The sequence below is a fragment of the Bufo gargarizans genome, chromosome 2 (assembly GCF_014858855.1).
Source record: "Bufo gargarizans isolate SCDJY-AF-19 chromosome 2, ASM1485885v1, whole genome shotgun sequence".
Lineage (NCBI taxonomy): Eukaryota > Metazoa > Chordata > Amphibia > Anura > Bufonidae > Bufo > Bufo gargarizans.
Window position 1 is genome coordinate 507561231 of NC_058081.1, and position 25062 is coordinate 507586292.

The following is a 25062-nucleotide window of genomic DNA, read 5'->3' on the forward strand; positions in this document are numbered from 1 at the left end:
TCTTCGCGGCCATTCACTCTCTAATGGACAAGGGTGTCGTCGCCCACGTGCCTCCGACGGAAAGGTTCAGGGGGTTCTACTCGAACCTCTTTGTGGTTCCCAAGAAGGAAGGCTCAGTGCGTCCGATCTTGGACCTAAAACGCCTGAACCGTTTTCTCCGACTGCAGAGATTCCGGATGGAGTCTCTCAGGTCCGCAGTGGCCTCCCTGGAAAGAGGGGATTTCATGGCCTCAATCGACATTCAGGATGCATACCTCCACGTTCCGGTTGCTCCATGTCATCACCGCTTCCTGCGCTTCGCGGTGGGGGACGATCACTTCCAATTCGTCGCCCTTCCCTTTGGTCTGGCGACGGCTCCTCGAGTGTTCACCAAGGTCCTGGCCCCTGTCTTGGCCCTTCTACGTTCAAGAAGTGTTTTTCTTCTCCCATACTTGGACGACATCCTGGTCAAGGCACCCTCCTTCTCTCAGACATCCCGCAGTGTGGAACTCACTCTGGAGACCCTGACACGGTTCGGTTGGATTATCAACCACCCCAAATCTTCCCTTACCCCCTCCAGACGGCTGATCTTCCTGGGGATGCTCCTGGATACAGAGTTGGCGGAGGTCCGCCTTCCGTCAGACAAGCGTCTGGCCCTTCGCGGGTCGGTTCGCAGTCTCCTCCGTCATCACCGCCCTTCCCTCAGATCCAGCATGCGGTTGTTGGGAAAGATGGTTGCCTGTTTCGAAGCGGTGCCGTTCGCACAATTCCGATCCCGCACCTTTCTGAGGGCAATTCTGTCGGCCTGGGACAAATCACCGAGGAGTCTGGACAGGACCTTTCTTCTGCCTCCCCTGGCTCGGGCTTCCCTCGGCTGGTGGTTGCATATCCCTCTAAGGGGGAAGTCCTTCCTTCCACTGAACTGGCTGGTGATTACCACAGATGCCAGCTTACGGGGGTGGGGGGGGGTTTTCCCTCCCCGGTCCGTCCAGGGCGTTTGGTCTCTATCGGAGTCCAGACTTCCAATCAATATTCTGGAACTGAGGGCGATTCTTCTGTCCCTCAGACACTGGACCCATCTGCTGAGGGGCCACCCTGTTCGGATCCAATCGGACAATGCCACGGCTGTGGCATACATAAACCATCAGGGAGGCACTCGCAGCGCTGCAGCGATGCAAGAGGTGACCCTCATTCTCCTCTGGGCGGAGACGCACGTGCCGGCCTTATCTGCGATTTACATCCCGGGGGTGGACAACTGGGCGGCGGATTTCCTCAGCCGGTCCACCATCGACCCGGGAGAATGGTCCCTGCACCCAGAGGTGTTCGAAGCCCTTTGTCTTCGCTGGGGTCGCCCCGACGTGGACCTCATGGCCTCCAAATTCAACCACAAGGTCCCCCTATACCTGGCCAGGGCACGGGACCCGAAGGCATACGGCGCCGACGCGCTCGTCCTTCCGTGGCGCGAATTCTCCCTTCTGTACGTCTTTCCTCCTTTTCCCCTCCTGCCACGGGTTCTTCGGAGGATCGCGGCAGAGGGCGTCCCCGCGATTCTAATCGCCCCGGATTGGCCCCGCCGGTCTTGGTACGCCGACCTAATGTTGCTGTTGGCAGACGCACCGTGGCCACTGCCCTCCAGGGAAGACCTTCTCTCTCAGGGACCGATCTTCCACGAGCATTTAGGCTCGCTACGTTTGACGGCGTGGCTATTGAGACCGCCGTCTTAACGCGACGGGGTTTCTCCGCGGACGTAGTCCGCACCATGATCCGGGCTCGTAAGCCCGTATCCTCTAGGATCTACTATCGGGTTTGGAGGTCCTATCTGGGGTTCTGTGAGTCCCGGAGCATCCCTCTTCTCCAGCGTCCCCTGGCCCCTCTAGGGCCAATTAAGACCTTTTTACAAGGGGTGGCTCACTCTGTTCCGCCGTGCCGCCCTCCAGTTCCTTCCTGGGACCTGAATGTGGTGCTCTCGTCGCTCCAATCAGCCCCCTTCGAGCCTTTACGGGAGGTCTCCCTTCGCCTTCTGTCCTGCAAGGTCATCTTTTCTTGTGGCCGTCACGTCTCTCCGACGGGTGTCGGAGTTAGCGGCTCTTTCTTGCTCCGAACCTTTCCTGATCTTCCACCAGGATAAGGTTGTGCTTCGGCCTGTCCCGACTTTCCTGCCAAAGGTGGTCTCCGCCTTTCACATCAATGAGGACATCGTCCTTCCGTCGCTCTGTCCCTCTCCTTCCCACCCCAGAGAACGGGAACTGCACCGTCTGGATGTGGTCAGGGCGTTGAGGATTTACTTGGAGGTCACCGGGTCCTTTCGGCGCACGGACTCCCTGTTTGTGGTTCCGGAGGGTTCGCGCAAAGGGTGGCGGTCTCCAAGGTGGCTATTGCCCGTTTCATTAAACTGGCGGTGTCTGAGGCTTATCGAGCCAAGGGCAGACCTCCGCCTTTCGGCGTCACTGCTCATTCCACCAGAGCAGTCGGAGCTTCCTGGGCGCAGAGGCATCGGGCCTCGGCTGAACAGTTGTGCAAAGCAGCCACTTGGTCCTCTCTGCACACTTTCACAAAGTTCTATAGGGTGCATACGCATGCATCAGCGGATGCTGCTTTGGGCCGCCTGGTTTTGCAGGCAGCGGTTTCCTGATGCTCTGGTGGTGTTCCGCCTTGGGTTTGTGGTCCCTCCCTTCTTGGACTGCTCTTGAACGTCCCAAGGTCTGTGTCCCCCAAGGAAAATGGGCGAGAAAAGGAGATTTTTGTATAACTTACCAGTTAAATCTCTTTCTCGCTCTTCCTTGGGGGACACAGCACCCACCCTTCTGTGTTTGGTTACAGGGTTATGGTCTGGCGCCCCGTTGGGTTGCTGGCTGGTTGTTTCCGTTATTGGTTGTTATCCTTTCACTACTTGGACACGCAACTGGTAGCCTCTATCTCCAGGCTGAGGGTATAGCTGATGGAGGAGGGGCTTAACAGTTTTACTTAGTGTCACGCCTCCTAGGGAGCTGAGCTATACCCAAGGTCTGTGTCCCCCAAGGAAGAGCGAGAAAGAGATTTAACTGGTAAGTTATACAAAAATCTCCTTTTTGTCTTCCCCTGTACCGACTTCTGCCAGTTTACCCATATTGTCCCTCCGCTGACTGACCTGAATGGTGTCTGATTATCATACTGACCTCGCCCTGTTACCGACTATCTGAGTTGCCAGATTCTTTGGCACCCTGCACTGGTGTCTGTGACCCCATCGGTCAGCTATCAACAACATCGGGACTGCTCCAAGAGAAAGTGGCCTGGTTGCTCTCTTGCAGTGAAGTCCAGATCCCTACCGTATATAGGGGTTAAAGAGTGAATACCAGGGGACTGCCAGGATAGTGCCCTTAGGTTTAGCCCAAAGTCAAACCAGTTGGTTGACATGGTGGTTCCACACCCACTGCTATAACAAGAAGTGCAAGCTTAATGTATAACAGCATATGCAGCTCCCTTTAATGGGCTGTGATTTATTGACTGGACTGAATTTCCCAGTTCATTGTAACTTGAACAGTAAAGGTGTTAATTTCTCATAATGTAATTCCTGAACATTTTAGGCAATTCCATTCTGTTTGAAGAGAGTTATTCCATGATTTATGGGGAAAAAAAAATTGGACATCATATAGTACATAACAAAACTATAACCAGCCCTGTATATCTCATGGATCCAGATCTCTCCCCATTCATTACTCCAATTTCTCTGCTAGATTCTCCTTAGGCTAGCAGTTCAAGGGTGCATCCTTTCTCAGGGGTTGCGTCCTTTCTGCTGCAGTGGTTTTCCTGCATTTTCCATAGCTTCTTATAGATAAGGCAGGCGGCAGTTGAATGATAGAATCAAGCATGTGCGACCACCTCAGTGAGGTGGACAGCGAAATAAGGAAAATTACCCTGTACCACCACTGGTGGGGGTGCCAAGAGTCCGACCAATCTGAAATTGATGATCTATCCTGAGGATAGGATATGTCTTTATTTGGATGTCTGCTTTTAAGGTGACAATGGCCCTGGAAACAATTTAGATGGATGAATTCTCCAAGATTTCCTTCTGTGTCATCTGTTGTTGGATGTGTATTAGGTTACATGACGTTGGTGCAAATCTGTGTTTAGTTTAGAGCGGTTAGATTCCTGGAAATGCTTACTGGAATTGTGCTTCTCCGGTATGGATCTGCATTCTTTACTAAAGTAAACATGGTTAACTCAAAAATAATTAAAAAATTTAGATATTAAATTTGTCTGCACCGGTGCTCTCTTGGCCATCTCGTTAGCTCTGTGTCCCTGTCTGTAAGAGAGCACAATGAATATCTGATTAGTTATTTTAAAGGAGTTGTCCGGGATTGAAAAAACATGGCTGCTTTTCTGACGACAACAAAAAACGAGGACTAGCGTGGCGCTGTTTCTAGAAGAATGCAGCCATGCTTTTCTAGTCTTGGACAACACCCTTAAAGGGGATATCTAGGATTTTGATATTGATGGCCTATGCTTCCATTGTATAGCGGCTGTGCTTGGTATACCAGCTCAGAATGGGACTGCGCTGCGCCTTGGCCATGTGACTGATGTATGGTGATGTCACTGAACCGCGGCCTTTTCAGACAGTTGATTGGTGGGGGTCTCAGGACTCGGACCTCTGGCAATCTGATATTGATGACCCATCCTGAGGATACGCCACCAATATCAAAATCCCGGATAAACCCTTTCATGAAAAAGAAACTTACGTTTTTTCTTTTCCCTGACAGAAATGTGTTGGCGAGTGCCTCAGCAGATAATACAGTGCTACTTTGGGATCTGTCCGTAGGTAAACCAGCTGCCAGCCTTACAATGCACACAGACAAGGTAATCGCCATTCTATGGTATGTTGAAGGGTATTTAAAAAATGGAAAGAACCGTTATAGAAATTACAACCTCCTCATGTAGTGACAAGGGGAGCCTTCCTCAACCCTATACAATCAGCATTACTTGGTGCTAGCTTCTATCCCTAACCTGCTAAAATGGTAGCACCATTCCAAAACTGTGAGGAGGGTGATTGTATGCAGGGTTAGGAGGCTAAAGTGAGCGGTCTGTAGGGGGGTACATGTGCCCTTGCCTTCATAACTGCCTACCTGTAAAATGTAGACTTCTGTAATAGGGTCCAGTAGTCTGGTGGTGGGTTTAGTCTTCAGGTGGTCATGCCGCTATTAATTGCCTATTAACAGGCAAGGACCTTTATATTCTCTGTAGCCACTGGTTATCTGCATGGCTGTGATTTCTCTCTAGTAGTAGTCCTTTAGATATGTCTTTAACTGTTTGCGTTCCACTTAATACTTACGGAGCGTTCATTCATAAAACTCTGCATTATGCTGTCCCCTGTCAGTCCTCCTGGAGATGTTTGAATTTCTCCCTTTTGTTAAAGGGGTTCTCTGATTTCATAATGCCTTTTATCTGCCCAGAGCACCCCAAACACTGCATATTTTTTCCCCATATAGCTGTTAGTAGCGTTTTTTTTTTACCCTTTTCTTGGCGTCACTGCATCCTGCCATCATGGCTTCCTTCTCGATTTTCTAACGAAACCCAGCGCGCTTTGCTCTGTAGTGCTTCACAGGGCTTGCTCCACCTGTCGCACCATTCTGTATGCAGTAGGCATGCCCCCTACATCTCCCCTCTCAATGTTATCTAGGCGGAACAAGCCCTGTGAAACATTACAGAGCAAAGCATGGTGCGTTTGGTGAAAAAAAAAAAAAAAAAAAAAAAAAAAGCTGAGGAAATGGGTAATTGCCTGTTCAGACAGGTACAATGTAGTGTTTACAGTGCTCTAGGCAGATGAAAAATAAATTTCATTGTGAAACTGGAGAATTCCCATCTCAGACATTGATGGCATATCACTAGGATCGCTAGGATAATACCATCAGTGTCAGATAGGTGCGGGTCCCAGAGCAGCCCCCCTCCAAAGTGAAGTAGAGTACACAGCTCAAGCGCTATCACCACTATGGGAAGTCTGAAAATAACCAAGCTCTGGCTTAGCTATTTCCTGCAGTCCCATAGCGGTGAATGGAGAGGTGGGCGTGCATGTGTGGTGTACTCTCCACATAGCAGTGAATGGAGAGTACACTGCGCGTGCCCCCATCTTTTGGAACCTGCACCTATCTGACCTTGATGGCATATCCTATTCCATCAGTGTCTGAGATGGGCCAACCCCTTTAAGGAGGCATGTCCCTTCACTTTCTCATGTTTTCCAATCAGAGCTAGCTGTCTTGGATTGTGCAGGCAATTCAATAATCCGCAGCACTCGCCGGTGAATAATGAAAATAGTGGTGATTTATTCACTCAAGCAGCCAGTATACAGCGACGTTTCGACCTCAGTTGGTCTTTATCAAGCACTGCTTGATAAAGACCAACTGAGGTCGAAACGTCGCTGTATACTGGCTGCTTGAGTGAATAAATCACCACTATTTTCATTATTCACCGGCGAGTGCTGCGGATTATTGAATTGTCTGGATGAGTTGGGACCCCCAGCCAGGATCCCTATCTGCGCGCACCATTTGGCTTGTAAGCCATTTCCTGGTCAGTACCCAAATGAGTGGGATGAGTAGTGCTGCCAACCCCTGAATTTTCTTGGATTGTGCAGGTACACATTCTTTTGACAAGAGGAATGTTAATGCATGGCTGTCAAATTACTGAAACCCCTCCAGGAGGAATTACAGAGGAACGGGACAATGTAGAATTCTTAGAAAAAAAAAATCTCCAGAATTGTTACTTTATGAGGATTCCAAGTATTTACTATACAGGACTTCTTTAAGTGAAAGTATTTCGTGTTCAACGTTAAATGTTCTCCTGACAGCGTATACTTGTGATGTTATTCCTGGTTTTTAAGACCATTTGGCTTTTTTCTCCAGGTTCAGACATTACAGTTCCACCCCTTTGAGCCACAGACGCTGATCTCTGGATCATTTGACAAGTAAAGTACATTCTTCTATCATTGAAACACCGTGCAAAATGATATTATGGGATTGCTTCTTTACAGGTGCATTCAGATTATTGGGGTATGTTGGCATGTCGAAATTAAATCTGACATATATTGTCACGGTAGGTGAGGGAAGGGAAGCAAACCAAATACAACAAAAGCAACAAAACACCAGGCTAGGCCCCACAGCAAGGGAACAGGGAAAGGTCACCACCTGACAATCCCTGAGCCTTTCCCTGACTGCTGACAACATGAGCAAATCGTTAAGGTGGAAGTGCTCATGCGCTGGAACCTAAGCCTAGCTGAAACTGAAACAAACCCTCAGCTAGGGAGCTGGAGATAAGACGACCGGTTCCTAGCACTAGGTGCAGGAACCAGCATCTTCCTGAGGCCTAGCAAGAACACACAACAAAAGAGAAGGAGTAGGACTTGGCTTAAGACGGACGGGGAGCAGGAGATCCACCAAATGCCAGCTGAGAACTCCATAAGCAAATATAAACTGGAAGGGCTATAGGGAAAGGCGGAGATAAATAGCACGACTAAATAGCGAATGAGCAGAACCTGTGGGGAGGTGGGATCCTGCCCAAAACCACAACAAAGAGAAACAGAACAATCTGTCAGAAAGACTCATGTGCAGCAAGTCTGTCAGATCTTCTCAGGTCTCTCACAGGGCAGGGTGTGACATATATATTACAAGAGGTTATGTGGTAGAAATCTGAGACTGCTGCTGATTCGCATGTGGGTTAGCCCCCTTAATATTAAAAGTGGCTACAAAGAGCATGTCTGTGCATTACAAGGCAGCCTATTCATTTCAATCAGAACTGTGTAATACTTAATTTCCCCAGTGGTGACGCTGAAGGGGAATGGATCACTTGCTGCCTAATTATCCATAGATTACAACTGACCCCGATCAATTATGGAAGTGGTACACAAAAAGTAATTGTCAAAGTTGGAGAGCCCCTTTAACCAGTTGACAGAAGAGAACCTCTCAAGTCTTTTATTGCAACTTAATTGTGACATGTTGTCCAAGTTTATACTAATTTCAGTTTCATAGTAGCAACCTTGTCATGGATAACCAAAGGCAAAACCGCCATCAGTCCAGTAAAATGCTATGGAAATAGCCCAGGCCATCTGTCGTGCTGAACGAACCTTGAATCCAGTTTTATCATCTGACTTTTTGTCACAGAGTACATTGATAATGTGAATGGCGGTACATCAGGGACTTCTTCTTGCTCTGCAGCAGATGGGCATGTGGTGGTGTTTTTAGAACATTTATCTAATGCAGCTGAACCCTTGGTGGGATGTGAATTTTATTTTTTGATGAGCGATGTAATAAATTACGTTGTCTGCATTCCCCCGACACATGCATTTCGGAAGCATCGTGTCTAAAATGCGTTGTGCGTACGCACTTATAGTCAATTATCTTTTGATGCTTGGTGCCCAGACACACTTGTAGTTGAAGCTCAGGTCTTTGAGGATTTGCAGTTCTGGGATAAGTTTCCTTTTTGTCAAAGCCCTTTTGTTTTTCTTCTGCGATGTTGTAGTTTCATATGAGCTGCTTGCCCAGGTCCTGATTCCTCTGTACTCGTCTGTTCAGGTTGCTATAAACTTTAAAGTCAAGGAACGTGCAATGTAAGGTTCGGCTCACCATTGTTTTTAGATGAAAAAGGGGTTAGCTTGTGATGTCTTTTCTAGAGGACAATTTGCTTTTGAGCAATTTGCGCAAAATTCCCCTACATTAATCAACATGTAGATTGAAAGCGACCCTGTGGTTCAAGAAAAAATAATCACATTTACTGTGGAATAGAACACCTACATAGTGATCTCCTTTTTAATCTTTTTAGCTGCAAATCAGCAGATTCCTGGGCTCCTCTGCCATCCAAGATGACTGTACCACTTCTCAGTTGCACGCTGTACATCGGTAGCCGAAACCACTTCCTACTTGTCCAGCCCTTCTCTTGGATTGGCCAGCTTTGTTCACATGATCAGTGCTGGCCAATCCAAGGGCAGCAGGAAGTGCCTTTGGATAACCAAATGCACAGCATGCATCAGGTAGTCTGAGAAGTGGTGCGGCCATCTTGGATGGCAGAAGAGGAGCTTGGAAATTTGTGAATCTGCAGCTAAAAAGATGAAAAAGATGGCACCAGGTAAATGTTCTGTTCGTTCCCCGGTAAATACGTTTTTTTTATTTATTTTTTTCCTCCTTAAACTGGAGGATCGCTTTAAAATGTACAGTAGAGGTCTATTCTGCTACAGTGTCACCGCAATTTTCTTATGCAGCATCTAAATGAGACTTGGTAAAACTTAATAAAGGAGGAAAATCCACAGAGTATCCAGACCCTCTCATGTGCTCCTAGTCTAGCTTCTGACTACCTTAGGCATGGCCTGCTGGGAGATGTAGTATCAAGTGGACTGCCTTTATTCTGAATAGCTGTCATTTAGGCCTCCTGCACACGACCGTAGGTGTCCCATTGCCGTTTTGCGGATCCGCAATACACGGGCACCGTTCCGTGTGCATTCCGCACTAGGGAGTGCTTCTAGTGCTTCTGTAGGGTTTCATCCTGTACTTCCGTTCTGCAAAAAGATAGAACATGTCCTTTTTTTGTGTGGAACAGCCGTATCGCGGACCCATTAAAGTGAATGGTTCCACGATCCCCTGCGGGTGCCCCACGGTCGGTGTTCGTGCAAAATGCGGGCTGCAGCACGGCCACGAGGTGCACACGTTCATGTGCAGGAGGCCTTAATCCTACATTTATTAGATGGTTTGTGTATCGACTAGAGTGGGAAGCAATCTTAAACACTGGCTCTCCATTTTAGTGGAATGAGTTAAAAATAATACTCAAAAATTAGTACTCCTCTCCAATATCTCCAAGCTGCTCAACCTTCCTCTGTGCTCCACTTCCTGCTCCTGGTCTCGATGCACAGGAAATGGCTTGGACTGCCTGCTCGACCAGTGACTGGCCACAACGGTGAGCAGGCAGTCCAAGAAGTAGAGAGAAGTGGGATATGGGGCAGCATTAGGATGGCAGTGGTGGAGGATCTGTGATGGGGAGTATTGATTGTTTTTTATTTTTAATCCATTTTTTAAATATTTTCCTTGGAAAGCTCCTTTAAATTCTACAATTCTGGAAAATTGGGCACATCATGCAATACACAGAAAATCTATTCATTTCAATGAGTGCCGTGTAATACTTCTTTTCTCCTTTGGTGGCACTGCAGCAGATTACAGCTGTTCTCTGTGGGGTTCCAGCAGCATGATTCAGGCTGTTTAGCTCTGTCCTGGATACCTGCAGCCAAATAATATTTATACCTGGTCTAACTGTTCTTTGGTGTTCTCTGTAGGTCTGCAATATTGTACGACTGCAGGAGTCCCCAGGAAAACCACAGAACATGGAGATTTAGCGGACAAGTCGAACGAGTCACATGGAACCATTTTTCGCCCAGGAACTTTTTAGTAAGTTTTAAGTCTTAATGTCCAATTTGCCGAAGTTGTAAGAAACAAGTGAATACTTTTGTTCCAGAAATGCCGCCACCCTTCTCCATAATCTATGTCTCACATTGCATTCGTATTAATGGGGATGCTCTCTTCTAATTTTTTTGTATCTCCCATTAATTTTAATGAAGATTGACTGGGCATGCCCCCCCCGCTGCCCTTTTTGATAGTAGGCATCGGAGACCAGGCACCCCAAGTAATAGTACTCCTGTTTCCTAGATCCTTATGGGCATGTCAGTCATTTGTGGTTCAGGCTCAAGAAAGCAAGCCCTGACTGTTAATGCCCTCAAAGTCATGAGAATTGAATTATAACCATTTTTAGGGTACTTTCACACTAGCGTTTTTCTTTTCTCGTGCTTTTTTCCATTGGGGGACACAGACCATGGGTATAGCTTAGAGGTATTAGTAGGAGGGACACTATGCAAATGAAAGAGCTCCTCCTCCTCGGGCTATACCCCCAGACTCCACCAGGAGGAACTCAGTCTTTGCTTAGTGTCTGGTGAAGGAGGTTGACACTCTCTGATTCTACTCCTTTTTGTTATTTTTATTCTAGATGGGGACACAGGTCGGCATGGCGCCTTCCTGGTCCCCCGTGGAGTGCCCGCCGCCGTCTTTGGGACGTTGCCTGGCTGCCTCCATTTCCCCCCAAGAAGATAAGTGGATCCGGGCTCGACCTGTTAGCTCCGGCATCCCACCAGCTGCTGGGACGCCTGCTGCCTACCCTCCTCCAGAGCACTGTTCTCCTGGATTGGAGTCAGAAGTCTGAAGAGGCGCATCCCTGCTGGTCTGGACATCGAGGGAGCATGCTGAGCAGATAAGTGTTGCACAATCCCTCCCCCTCCCTCTGTGTCTATTTGTCTGTGGCTGCCTGGGTGAGCTTGAAGAAGGATCCTGATGGGGCACTTTCTTCATTTTGGCACTGGAGTACTGGCATCTCTTCCCCTTAAACTGTGGGCTTCAGCGCTTCTCTCGTCGGGCCTTGGCTGCTGCGCTCCCTCAGCGCCCGCCGGCAGGCCGCTCCTCCACGTGGTGCGCTTATTTTCGCGCATATTTTCGCGCTCGCGCAAATTTTCGCGCGCCATATTTTCGCGCGCGCGCTTATTTTTCGTGCGCGCGCTTATTTTCGCGCGCTTTTTTTCGCGCCATAATGACGCGTTAGGGGAGGCGGAGCCTCGGCATGCCGCTCTGACTCTCCTTACACCGGAGACTCTGTTTGCTCATGGCCGTGCAGCTCCTCATCACTCTACTCCATTTTGTGCCAGGCAAGCTGGTAGCTCAGTGGTACTGCTGCTGTTGCCCCATGTCCAGGCTTTCTGAGTTCAAAGCCCCTTTCAGCCTTCAAAAATTGTTTATATTATTCTAGATGGGGACACAGGTCGGCATGGCGCCTTCCTGGTCCCCCGTGGAATGCCCGCTGCCGTCCTTGGACGCTGCCTGGCTGCCTCCATTGCCCCCCAAAGAAGACAAGTGGATCCGGGCTCGACCTGCAGCTCCGGTATCCCACCAGCTACTGGGTCTCCTGCTGCCACCCTCCACCAGAACACTGCACTCCTGGACAAGGAGTCAGACGCCTGAAGAGGTGCATCCCTGCTGGTCCTGGAGTCGAGGGAGAAGTTCTGCAGGAGCAGATAAGTATTACCTGCATCCCTGCCTTACCCCCCTCCTCCACCCCTCCTCCACGTCCCTGGGGGCCTGCGGTCCCCGCTTGGGCATCTGCCATGTCCAGCGCGGCCGCTAAATTGGTCTTAGTCACCAAGGCAACCATGTCCTTTAATCCTGTGGCGCTAACGACTCCATCTCTCTCAGTGGTCCCCACAGTGGGTGACTGACTACGAAGAGGCAGCGTGAGCGGCAGCATCCCACCTCGGATGTCTCTGTCTCTCCACCCCCCTCACCTCGCCGGTGGCGCTTGCGGACTGCTCTTCCCCCTCCCTAGGGAGAGTACTCCGAAGGAGAATTATCCGGCTCGGACGAGCCACGTCCTTTTTGGACTATAGGGCATTTTCAAATCCTGTGACGCCAACCACCTCTCTAAGTGGTTTTCCACAGAAGACGCCCGAATACTAACAGGGAGCGTGAGCAGCAGCATCCCTCCTCGGATGGCTCTGGCTCTCCCCCACCCCCCCCTCGTCTAGAGGCGCGTTCGGGCGACTCTCCCCTCCCTTAGGGGGCGCAAGTCTGAAGGAGAATTTCCGGCTCTGATTAGGTCATGGAGCGGGACCCCTCGCCTAAGCTCTCCACCAGGGTGGCTGACTTAGTGGTGACTGTCCGAGACACCTTTATTCTCCAAGGGGATTCTCCTCCTTCCACTGGTCAGGAGTTCCCCCTTTTTCCGTCCAGGCAGTCGGAGACTACCATGTTCCCGGTCCATGAGGGATTTTTCCGCGGTCATGTCCAGGGCCTGGGGTGGTCTTAATAAGGTTCTCGACCACCCAGCGCATGAATATACTTTCCTTTCCCTGCTGACGGCGAGGAGAGGTGTCTCCTCCCCCTAAGGTGGATCCTCCGGTGGCCGGATTAGCCAATTATGTGGCCCTTCCTGTCTTAGTCAGTTCCTCTTTCCAGGATGCTGTAGACAGACGCATAGACTCTCTTCCAGGTCCTTTTTTCGCTGGCAGCGCGTCCCTGTGACCTACCTTTCACTCAGCAGGGGTAGCCAGTGCTCTCTCGGTGTGGTTACAACACCACCACCAGGAACTGGCGGTACGAGATGCGGCTACTAACACACTGGAGTTGGTTCTCCAGATGTCTCAGGCTTCTAACATTCTTTGCGAAGCTTCTAGGGACATTGTTTCCCTCTTTGCCCGCAGGTTGGCCATCTCTGTCACTCAGCGCGAAGAGATCTGATTGAAGGTGTGGGACGCTGACACACCAAGCGTTCCCTTGCTAATCTCCCCTTTGGGGTTTCCAGGCCTTGTGGGGATCAGCTGGACGAGTTCGTCTCTGCATGCCTTTTGCCGTTTCTCATCTGGTAGGCCGTCGCCTGCTTCCTCCGCCGGGGGTCTCAGGTCGCCCGCAAAGAGGCCTTCCTTTGCACCAGCCTTCCCGGCACTAGAGGGCCCAGTCAGCCCGCCCTGCTGCTCCTAGGCCTATCACATGTCCCGATTGCGGAATCCCACCATCGATTCCTGCGCTTCGCCATTATGGGTCGACACTGTCAGTTTGTCGCCCTTCCTTCGGGTTGGCGACCACCCCGCGGGTCCTTGCCACGGTCCTGGACCGCTCATGGCGCTTCTTCGTACCAGGGGCATTCCTTTGCTGCCCTGTCGGGACGATATCCGGATAGAGGCCCCCCTCTCTACCGCAGACCACGGACAGCGTCCGGATCACTGTTCAGTCCCTGGAACGGTTCGGCTGCCTGGTAACTTTCCCAAACTCCTGCCTCTTCCCGTCCCAGAGGCTCTCCTTCCGGAGGGTGATTTTGGACACCTCGGCTGCCAAAGTATTCTACCAGCCTTCAAGTCCTCCCAGGTCCAGGGGGCAGTGTCGCATCTGCTGCGCTCCCCGTGCCTCTCCATTCGGGAATACTTGCAGGTCCTGGGTCTTATGTAGCCTCTTTCGAGGCCTTTCCATATGCCCAGTTTCACACTCGCCTGGCGCAACAGGAGATCCTTTACCTTTCAGCGGGTTCGGGCAGTTCTCCCTTGGTGGCTGTTCCCAAAGAACCTGAGGTCGGGGAGTTCCTTTCTCGCATTCTCCTGGGCGATCGCCGCCACCGATGCCAGCATCCTGGGTTGGGGGGGCGTTTTCCAGTCTCGCACGGTTCAAGGAATTTGGCCGGCGGCAGAGTCTCGCCTTCCAATCAACTTTCTGGAATTGAGGGCGATTTTTTCCGCTCTCTCTCTCCTATTGGACCTCTCTCCTTGCGGGCCTCCCAGTGCGGGTTCAAACGGGCAATGCCGCGGCCGTGGCCTATATCGACCATCAGGACGGGACCCGCAGCCGGATGGTGATGCAGGAGGTGAAGTGAATTCTGACGTGGGCGGAGACTCACGTTCCGGTGTTGTCAGCAGTTTGCATTCCAGGAATGGACAACTGGACAGCGGACTTTCTAAGCCACAACACGGTGGATCCAAGCGAGTGGTCTCTGCATCCAGAAGGGTTCGAAGAAATCTGCCACAGATGGGACCGTCCGGATGTGGACTTAATGGCGTCCGGGTTCAACAACAAGATCCCAGTGGTCCTGGCTCGCGCCCGAGATCCGGAGGCGTACGGATGGATGCGCAGGTGTCTCCGTGGCAGGACTTCAGCCTCCTCTGTTTTCCTCTCCTACCAAAGGGTCTACGCCAGTTCGAGGCGGAAGGGACTCCGACCGTTCTCATCACCCCAGAGTGGCCTCGCCGCGCGTGGTTCGGTTGCTGGCGGACGCCCCATGGCCTCTTCCCGACGGACAGGACTTACTGTCTCAGGGCCCGTTCTTCCACCGGAATTTGCGGTCTCTTCGTTTACCGGCGTGACTGTTGAAACCGCCATCCTGATAAAGATGGGGTTCTCGGATTCAGTGGTTAGGACCATGATCAGTCCGGGGAAGTCTTCTTCCTCCCGGATTTACTATCGTACCTGGATGGCCTTCCTATCCTTTTTTGAGGGTTCGGGGTTCCCTCCCCTTCGGTTTTCCATCTTGATGGTACTGTCTTTTCTTCAGTCTGGGCTTGTGCAGGGACTGTCGCTTAGTTCCCTGTAAGGTCAGGTTTCGGCGCGGGCCGTCAGAGGTCCCTTGCTCTTAAGGGTCCGGTGGTGACCTTTCTTCGGGGGTGGCGCATTCGGTTCCCCGTATGTTCCCCCTTTGTCTCCTTGGGATCTCAATTTGGTTCTGCGCGCTCTGCAGTCGGCTCCCTTCGAGCCTTTGAGGAGGGTCTCTCTGACTGTTCTCATCTGGACTTCCTTGTGACCATAGCTTCTGATACAGCTACATAGCGTAGTGATTAAAGTTCTGGGCTATTATGCAGTGGCGGTGAGTTCACGTCCCATCACGAGCTTTTAGGTCAGACTGGTGTCGAAGCTGGCCGCTCTTTCCTGTCAGGAGCCTTAATGGTTTTCCTCCAGGATTAAGTTGTGCTCCGTCCAGTCCCCTTCTTTTTGCCCAGGGTGGTCTCTCCCTTCCGCCTTGATGAGGATCTTGTCCTGCCTTCCTTTTGTCCTTCTCCGGCTAACCCCGAGGAACGCACTCTGCATTCCCTGGATGTTGTACGGGTCCTGAAGGTGTGTCTCGCGGCTACTGCTTCCGTCCGCCGTTCTTGGCGCTCTGGATCTGCTTGGCTATTTCCGCGGCTTGTCACGCTTGTGGTGGAGTTCCCCCGGCTAGAATTGCCGCTCACTCCATTGGGGCGGAGGGGGCTTCCTGGGCAAGACGCAGTCGTGCCTCTGCGTCTCAGCTGTGTACGGCGGCCACCTGGTCGTCCTTGCATACCTTTGCAAATTTTTGTCAGTTGCATTCACTGGCTTCGGCTGATGCGGCTTTGGCCGCAGGGTTTTGCAGGCTGTGGTTCCTGTTTGACCGTTGGGGCGTTCCTCCTGGCGGTGCTGATATTTTTTCCCACCCCATGGACTGCTTTTGGACGTCCCATGGTCTGTGTCCCCCAATGGAAAAAAGCACGAGAAAAGGAGATTTTTGTGAAACTCACCTGTAAAATCTTTTTCTCGTCTTTTCCATTGGGGGACACAGCTCCCACCCATTATTCCTGTTGCAGGAGGGGTCTTTAGTTCAGTTTTTTCTGTTTCTGGTTGGACCTTATGGCTTGGTCCGATGGTTTCCATGATTTTTTCTTGCTCCTTCTCCTACTGCTTGTGCAACGCCTGAGTTCCTCCTGGTGGAGTCTGGGGGTATAGCCCGAGGAGGAGGAGCTCTTTCATTTGCATAGTGTCCCTCCTACTAATACCTCTAAGCTATACCCATGGTCTGTGTCCCCCAATGGAAAAGACGAGAAAAAGATTTTACAGGTGAGTTTCACAAAAATCTCCTTTTCCGGCACGGAGTTCCGTCCTCGGGGCTCTATACCAGAAAATAACTGATCAGTTTTATCCTAATGCTTTCTGAATGGAGAGAAATCCGTTCAGGATGCATCAGGATGTCTTCAGTTCAGTCATTTTGACTGTTCAGGAAGGAGATAATACCGCAGCATGCTACGGTTTTATCTCCGATCAAAAAAACCGAACACTTGTCTGAATGCCGGATCCGTAATATTTTTATGTATTTATTTTTTTACATAGGAATGATCAGACTTAAAATGCAATCATTTGGCATACATTTTGTTGGATCCAGCAGGCAGTTCCGGCGACTGAACTGCCTGCCGGATTCCTCTACCGCAAGTGTGAAAGTACCCTTATAGTGTCAGTCAGCTGCTGCCAAGGCTTATACAACCATAGGGTGCATGCATAATATAAAGATCCCACCAGCAATATGCCACACTATACTGGCCAGTCAAACACTTCTTTTAAAAAAAAAAACACGTGCAATGCACTTGTGCACAATGGCCAATGATTTGCCGAGTTTGGCTGATGAAGCAGGACACTGTTTCAGCCAACCATAGCCAAAATATTTTAACTTGACTAGTCACAGTTTGGGTAAAATTTTCAAAACCATGGTCAGCTAAACTAGGTCGTTTCAACCATCTATTATCTATTACTATTATCTATTACGTGTAGTTACTCAATTCTAATGAAAGGTTGGTAGTCCGGGGATTTTTTTCCCTAAAGGTAGTGGCTTTTGTGTAATTTTTATTTTTTTGGCCTTCCTCTGGATCAGCAGTTTCAGGATGTGGGTGCATACACGCGACTGTATGTATTTTGCTGTCTGCAAAATGCAGATCCACAAGAAATACGGATGACATCAGTGTGACGTACATGTTGCCTGCATTTGTTTCGCCCATTGTAACAATGCATATTCTTTTCCACAAAACAGACAAGCAATAACACAAGTTCTTTTATTTTACTGATGCGGACACACGTTTTTTGTAGCCCCATTGAAACTAATTGGTTCACACCCGATCCACAAATAATGCTAATTCAGGGCAAAAATACAGTCGTCTGAATTGGGCCTAATGCCTCATGCACACAACTGCCGTATTTAGTATTTGTGTCTGATCCACATTTTTTGCGAACCTATTCTTTTCTATGGGTCCACAAAAGAATATAAATAAAATAAATGGCCTAAACACAGATGTCCTCCATATGCCAGGTCCGCAAAGTGATAGAACATGCTGCAAAATACAGACCATGGAACGCAAAATGGATATTGTGGTGTTCATGAGGCCTAACAGGCTGATCTGGATGGATGTATGTGCTTTTCTGCCTCATATTGCTATGTAACATTCTTTCATAAAAGTTTTCAGCATACTCGGTAGTCATTGACTATTTCTGTGATTCAGAGTAACGGCAAACACTGTATTGTCAATGGATGTGTTTGTCCCTTTTATTAGCCGCCAATATGCCCTCTTGAGCAATATTTATTTGAAAGTGCCATTAATTCTATGGCGCTGTACATCAAGAATTATAAGCAAACATTGATTTCTAAAAAGCGCCATCATAGGAGTGTGAATGAGAGGTTCGATAACATCAGGCTCCATTTTTTATCTTCTCGGTTCAATTGGCTTTGTAGAAAGATTAGAAGTTGTCTTGTTCTAATGTAAAGATCAATAATTGGCGCACAGATAGATCACTTCCTCTTTTATCTGCTCTAGGCCAGCACGGAGGACGGGTTTGTGTACTGCTTAGATGCCCGGTCGGACAAGCCTCTCTTCACATTAAAGGCTCACGACGGTGAGGTGTCTGGTACGTATCTCCCTTTGTGCTTGAAATAGCTCCTCAGTCATTCCTGTGACGTGATGAAGGTGGGTGGACAGGCCAAGGTCTTTTGAAGGACTCTAGAGCACTCTGACCATATTTGTTGTTAGATCCCAAAACAGTGGATATTATACACATCTTTGGTAGCATCGTAACTAGAGTTGAGCAAAGCGGATGCTAAATCTGAAGTAGCTTTGTTCAAAACTTCGGATAAATACTGTACGGAGATTCGTCTCCATACAGTATTAAAATGTATGTGCTCCGATGAGACGAAGTGAGTTATTCACTAAGTCGCGTGTGACTTCTTTGAATAACTTCGGTAGTTGATTTTTTTAAAAGTGGAAAACCAAATTAAAACTTGGAATCAAACTCTGCTTCGGGTCCGAGGTACCAGTAGGAACCAAAGCCAAGTTCGGTTTCAAGATTTTCGTACAGTATTAATCCGAAGTTTTGAACAAAGCGACTTTGGATGTAACATCCAATGCTTGTTTTGCTTATCACTAATCGCAACCTTTCCTTTGTACAAATCTGTGGCATCATATTGGTATTTAAAGCTTGCAGCCATTTGAGTGAACCTTCTAACAAGGATGATTGTCCAAAGCAGACAAGTCCTACATATGGGGTTTTCTGAGACATTTTAACAAACGACCTATCCTCCGGATAGCTCATCAGTATCTGATCGTTGGTGGTTCAACTCCCAGGACCACAACTGATCAGCTGTTTGAGGATGCAGTAGCGCAGCGGCCTTCTTGCAGCTTTGCCTAGGCCATGTGACATCACATTCATCGGTCACGTGGCCTAGGCGCAGCTTAATCCTATTGAAGTAAATGGGGCTAAGCTGCAATAACAAAGCACAGCCGCTTTGTTTGGTTAGCAGAGAGAAGGCTGCTGCGCTACTGTTAGTGCTGCTGCCTTCTCAAATAGCTGAATGGTGGCGTTCCTGGGTGTCGGACCCCCACCAATCAGATACTGATGACCTATCCAGAGAATATGCCATCAGTTGAAGCGGTTATCCAGGAATTGATAATGATGACCGATCATATTGGTGGGGGTCCGAGTCCCGGCACCCCTGCCAATAAGCTATTTCAGGGTGCTGCTGCACTCAGCTATGGTGGCCACAGTGGGCTCCTGCCAGTTTTCCCAGCACAGTACATTGTTCAGCAGCTGTGCTTGGTGTTGCAGCTCAGCCCAATTTACTTGATGGGGGCTATGCTTCAAACAAGCCACATGGCCAATGTATGGTGAGGTCACATGGCCTAGGAAGAAGCCGGGGCTGCCCTCTTCTAACAGCTGATCGTTGAGGTTCCCGGTTGTCAGACCACCACTGATCTGATATTGATGACTAGGGATGAGCAAATCGTGCGAGACTTCGCAAAGTAATAACTTTGGCTCATCAGAGCCAATACATTTTAATACTGTAAGGAGCGCTCGCCCCGTATAGTATTAAAACAAAGTGTTATGCAAATCGACTTCGGATGTTTCATCCGAAGTTGATTCGCTCATCCCTGTTGATGACCTATCAAGAGGAGAAGTTATCAATATAAATTCCAGGGAAGCAGCTTTAAAATATCATGGAAAATCCCTTTAAGTAGCTTTTAGTGTGCAGTTTGGAGTCTCCCTTAAAGGGGTTGTCCAGGATTATAAAAATGTGGCTGCTTTCTGTCCATGGATTAGATCTGGTATTTTGGCTCCATTGAAGTGAATGGTACAGATCTGCAAATCTGAACACAGCCTGTGGACACGTCTGGTGCTGGTTTTGACAAAAGCAGCCATGTTTTCTAATCCTGGACAACCCCTTAAATGTCTCTGGTCCTCCTCAGTCCAGCCGCTGCTTCCTATCAAGTCTACAGCCCGCTTAAGGGTACTTTCACACTAGCATTAGAAGAATCCGGCAGACAGTTCAGTTGCCGGAACTGCCTGCCGGAAAGACTTATGCATTGAAATACCGGATCTGTCTTTCTGGTATCATCTGGAATAACGAATGCAGTATTTAATTTTTTCAAAGCTAGAAAGAACTGCGCATGCGCAGACCAGAAAACCGGATCCGGCAATTTCCAGAACACTTGGTACTGGATCCAGCATTAATACATTTCAATGGAAATTGATGACGGATCTGGCAAGTGCGGTAGTGTTCCGGGATTTTGTCTGGAAAAAATACTGCAGTATGCTGCGGTATTTTGTCCGGTCAAATACCGTACAAGGGACGGAACGGAAGACACCCTGATACATACTGAACGGATTGCTTTCTATTCAGAATGCATTGGGACAAAACGGATGCGTTTTTTTTCCCGGTATTGAGACCCTTTTCCGGATTTCAATACCGGAAAAGAATAACACTAGTGTGAAAGTACCCTTAATGGCTTGTGTAGGGCTTGAAAACATGGCTTATTTCTTCCAAAAATAGCGCTAACAGAGGTAACGTGAGACTGTGCTGCAAAACCACACACGCCATTAAGGAATCTTCTCCTTTGACGTCATCTCTGACTTTACCCACAGTGAGTAGAAGACTTAATATTCTGCGACTTATTCCATCCAGGGTTGTAACAAGTATGTTATTGATGTTTTGTTTGCTCTCTTCACAATGTGGCGGCATGTAAAGATCTCACTGAGAGCAGAATTTCGGTTACAGTTCCTTTTTATTTCTGGCACTACATAAAGGTCACTCTTCAGATTTACCGTTTGCTAGCATAGCAGATGAAATCGCTTTCTGCTGCAGCCATTCTTACCATCAGTATATCATTTTCCAGTTCACATAAAGGGGACTTTGTTTCATTTGCTATTGATTTAGTACTTCCAACACCTCCCCCGAACCAGTTATGGGGCCAGACACGTTGGATATGTCATGTTGGGTGAATCGACAAAGCCAATTGGTCAATTAACCCTGACTTCCAGTTAATTTAGGGACATCTGTGTAGTCAGTACAGCTGCAGTTTCACGTTTTTTATTTTATTTATTTTTTTCTTCTAAAAACAGCGCCACTTTTGTCCATGGACTGTGTCTGCTATTGCTGCTTTGTCACAGGCTAGTGATTAGGGCTAAGGTGCAATAGCAGACGCAGCCCAGGGCCAAAAGAGTAGTTGTTAAAGAGAAAAATCCTGTACATCCCTTTTTAATGAACAGTTTAGGAATGAGCTATTCATATGGAAGGGATGTTCGTGTTCACTTACATGTGGCCGTGTATACTGTAGTTTAATGGGAGTTTAATATAATCTTGTACTGCGAGATAAAATTTTCATCTGACGTCAAATTCCATTTTTTTTTTCTTTTTTGTGCACCCAGGCCTGGAGTTGAGCAGTCAGGTGAAAGGGTGCTTAGTGACCTCTTCGGCTGATAAACATGTGAAGATCTGGGACGTTTTACTGGACAAACCAAGTCTCGTTCATTCCCGGGATATGAAAATGGTAAGAACACCCCCACTCACCATTTAATCATCCCAGAATCACCTGCCCACATATCTCACTATTCCTAAACCTGCAAAGCAAGTTTATATTAACCCCCTAACAGTTTAGCCCCAGCAAGGTGAGGGGTGAGAGCTGCTTTAAGCCTTCATATCTTGGGCTGTGTAGCTGCTGGTCTTTTTTGAAAGCTGGCAATCTCAGATTTAAAACAATCGGGTCGGAAGTGAAAGCAGCTGAAAGTGAAATCTGGTTTTAGCCGCTTTCACTCTCAACACTATTTCTAAATGGGGGAAATTTATCAAAACGGGTGTCAAGGAAAACTAGTTTAGTTGTCCATAGCAACCAGATTCCACCTTTTTATTTTAAAAGAGCTCTGAAAATTGAGAGGTGAAATCTGATTGGTTGCAATAGGCAACTAAGCCAGTTTTCCTTTGCACCAGATTGATAAATCGTCCTATATCTCCCGATGTAGAGGAGATAATGTTTTCTGGTCTTGGTTTAACCTTTTCATGCCTGATGATGTACATGTACGTCATTGAGCATGTGTTTAAAGATGGCGCCCACTGCGGATGCCATAGCCGCGGGTGGCCACCTGCTTCTTTTAACAGCTTATGTCCTCGACCAGCAGTAGTGCCGATCGTGGACATTTAATCCCTCAGACATCTAACACCTCAGATGCCGTGGTCAATCCTGACCACAGCATCTGAGTGCACTGAAAACTGTGTGGCGATCGGCTGAGCCGGAGCGTGTGTGCAGCAGCCCCTGTCTTTGTGAATGACAGGAGACTGTTGCATAGTATTTCCTATGGAGCCCTTGCCTGTAATAGGGCTAGTGCATTGGAGTCTATGAGAATAGCAATCTAAAAAAACATTAAAATTCAAATCACCCCTCTTTTCCCAAAATAAAAGAACTAAAAATTTAAAAAAATTTCACATCATGGGTGTAGCAATGTGCAAAAACGCCCATAGTATAAAAATATATTCCCCATACAGCAAAACGGAAAAAAGCGTTCAAATGGCTGATTCGCCGTTTTTGGTCGCTTCATTTTCACCCTCAATGACTCCTGTATAAATTATCTCACCGGTAATAGATAGTTGGACAGCTCATCACATGTAAACTTCACTATGGAGCAAAGGCTACCAGAAGATGAAATTTACAACAGGCCTTTCAGTACACCTCTTTGTTGTGTCATCAATACTTGATTTACAGACCCAAACTCTTCAGTTACACTAGGTTTATGTTTAGGCTCCCATGACAACACTGACTTGTTCTGAATTCTCTTTAAGGCTACATGCACACGAACGTTAGGGCTCCGTGCCCGTGCTGCGCACCGCAAAAAAGTAGTGCATGCGCTACTTTTCTGCAGTGCACTGGCACGGCCAGAAACACCACGGAAGCCCCCCGTAGTGCTTCCGTGGGGTTCCGATCCGTGCCTCCGTTCCGCATCTCCGTGATTGCAGACCCATTCAAGTGAATGGGTCCGTGATGTGGAATGCACACAGCCGGTGCCCGGTAGTTCTTAAAATACCTAAGCTTACTTGCTTGCCTATTGTTGGAACTCCCATAGACGTCGATGGAGAGAGCCACACATGTGCAGCCATGTGTCCATTCCTAGCGGTACAAGACACGTCCCTGTTTTCCAGATATCCTGTTGATAAGCCATAAATGTCCAGATGGTTATAACTTTTTAAAGAAGACCTGTCACCTCACCTGACATGTCTATTTAATAATTACTTGCATTTGGCACGTAATGACAATTCTGGAGTTTATTTGCATTTAGCTATTCCTATATTGTGCCATTCCTCTATTATCCCTACTAGAAGTTTCTGAATGAACTAACAGTCTGCCATAAAGATCCAACTGAGTGTTACCAATTGAGGGTGTGTCCGTGAACAGTCTGACATCCAATCAGTGTCAGAGTGTGCAGGGAGACCCTCCCAACTGGTAACACCCATGTGGACCTTCATTGCAGACTGCTGGCAATTCATTTTTAAACTTTTATTAGGAATAAGAGGAACAACACAGAATCAGAAGAAAAGATGCTCCAGTTATTACATATGGTTTGCAAATAGTTACTAAAACAGACCTGTCAGGAGAGATGTTGCCCCCCCCCCCTTTTCCCCCACTCCAAGTGGATATGTGAAGGGAAGCAGAAGCATACTTACTTTATTCGCATCTCTGGCTCCCCAATCCTTCTGTCCCCAACCTCTCACTGTGCTCCCAGAATGTAAACTTCCATTTTGACACTGCTGCAGCCAATCATTGGCTTCAGTGGTGACTAGCTTCAGTTGTGTTATTTCAAATGGTCATGTGACGTAATGGGCGGTGGTCACTGCTTCTAGGAGCGCAGTGGAGCTGGCCAGTCTGGGGAGAGGAGTGGGGAGACAGCAATAGGAAGAAAGTAAGCATGCTTCTGCTTCCCTTCACATATCCACTCGGGAGGAGGTTGCACAACACCTTTAAAGAGGACCGGTCACCTCTCCTGACATGTCTGTTTTAGTAACTATTTGCAAACCCCGTGTAATAACTGGAGCATCTATTCTTAAGACTCTGTGTTGTGCTGTTCCTCTTTTATTCCTCATATACGTTAAAAAATTAATTGCAAGCCAGGAAGCAAAAGGTTACACAACCAACCCTTTTAAGGATTGTTGAGTTTCTTGACATTACTATTATGTTTGTTGTATACTCTTCTGATCCTCCCCTTACAAGGAAGGTAGTCAGTAAGCAGAGGTTGCATTTAAAAATGACTTTAAATACAGCCTATTATCTCTCATTAATCTGTCAGTTAACCGTTTACTATTTGTATTTCTCACTCATTTTATTGCATTTACAAACCTCACTTTTTTCCCTAGGGCATCCTGTTCTGCACAGCATGCTGCCCAGACTTGCCCTTTTTGTATGCATTTGGGGGCCAGAAGGATGGCCTGAGAGTATGGGACATCAGCACTATTGCAGCTGGTGAGTCAATATGCCACTGATATTGATTGTAATAACAATTGCATTGGATCTTAAGAGTTTATTGGACAGGCAGATCGCCTGCTCACTAGAGGAGCAGACTGCTATTATTACATGCAGAGATTTCCTCCGCAGCATGGGGATCAGTGATCGCTATGCCATCGCTCATCTCCATACTGCCTACTGGTTTACAGGCAGCAGATTGCTATTAGACAGCACGATCTGCCGCCTCCAAGCGAGGACTTTTAAGCATGCTTAAAAATCTGAATTGCCCGAGGAACAAGCGTTTGCTCGTTCATAGGTGGCAGTATTACATGCAGACACTCATTAGCGATTATCGGCCAGTGTAATATAGCCTTTACTCTGGACTAATGAGCTTGTAGAGTCACGTTTCCATATAATCACATGAGAGGCTGAGTACCTATTTTATTTTTTAACCCTTTAACACTCTACTAGGGATGAGCGAATCTACTTCGGATAAAACATCCGAAGTCGATTCACAAAAAACGTTGTTTTAT

The 25062-nt window shown here is 48.1% G+C and overlaps 1 protein-coding gene across 1 annotated transcript in view; it reads left to right on the plus strand.

The window, feature by feature from the left end:
• PWP1 (PWP1 homolog, endonuclein) overlaps positions 1–25062 on the plus strand; it is a 68685-nt gene that overhangs the window by 42423 nt on the left and 1200 nt on the right. The window contains exons 9-14 of the mRNA XM_044281279.1: positions 4716–4812; positions 6849–6910; positions 10259–10370; positions 18089–18179; positions 21471–21592; positions 24442–24547. Of these exons, the coding sequence (XP_044137214.1) occupies positions 4716–4812; positions 6849–6910; positions 10259–10370; positions 18089–18179; positions 21471–21592; positions 24442–24547 (590 nt within the window). The remainder of the gene's footprint in view (positions 1–4715; positions 4813–6848; positions 6911–10258; positions 10371–18088; positions 18180–21470; positions 21593–24441; positions 24548–25062) is intronic.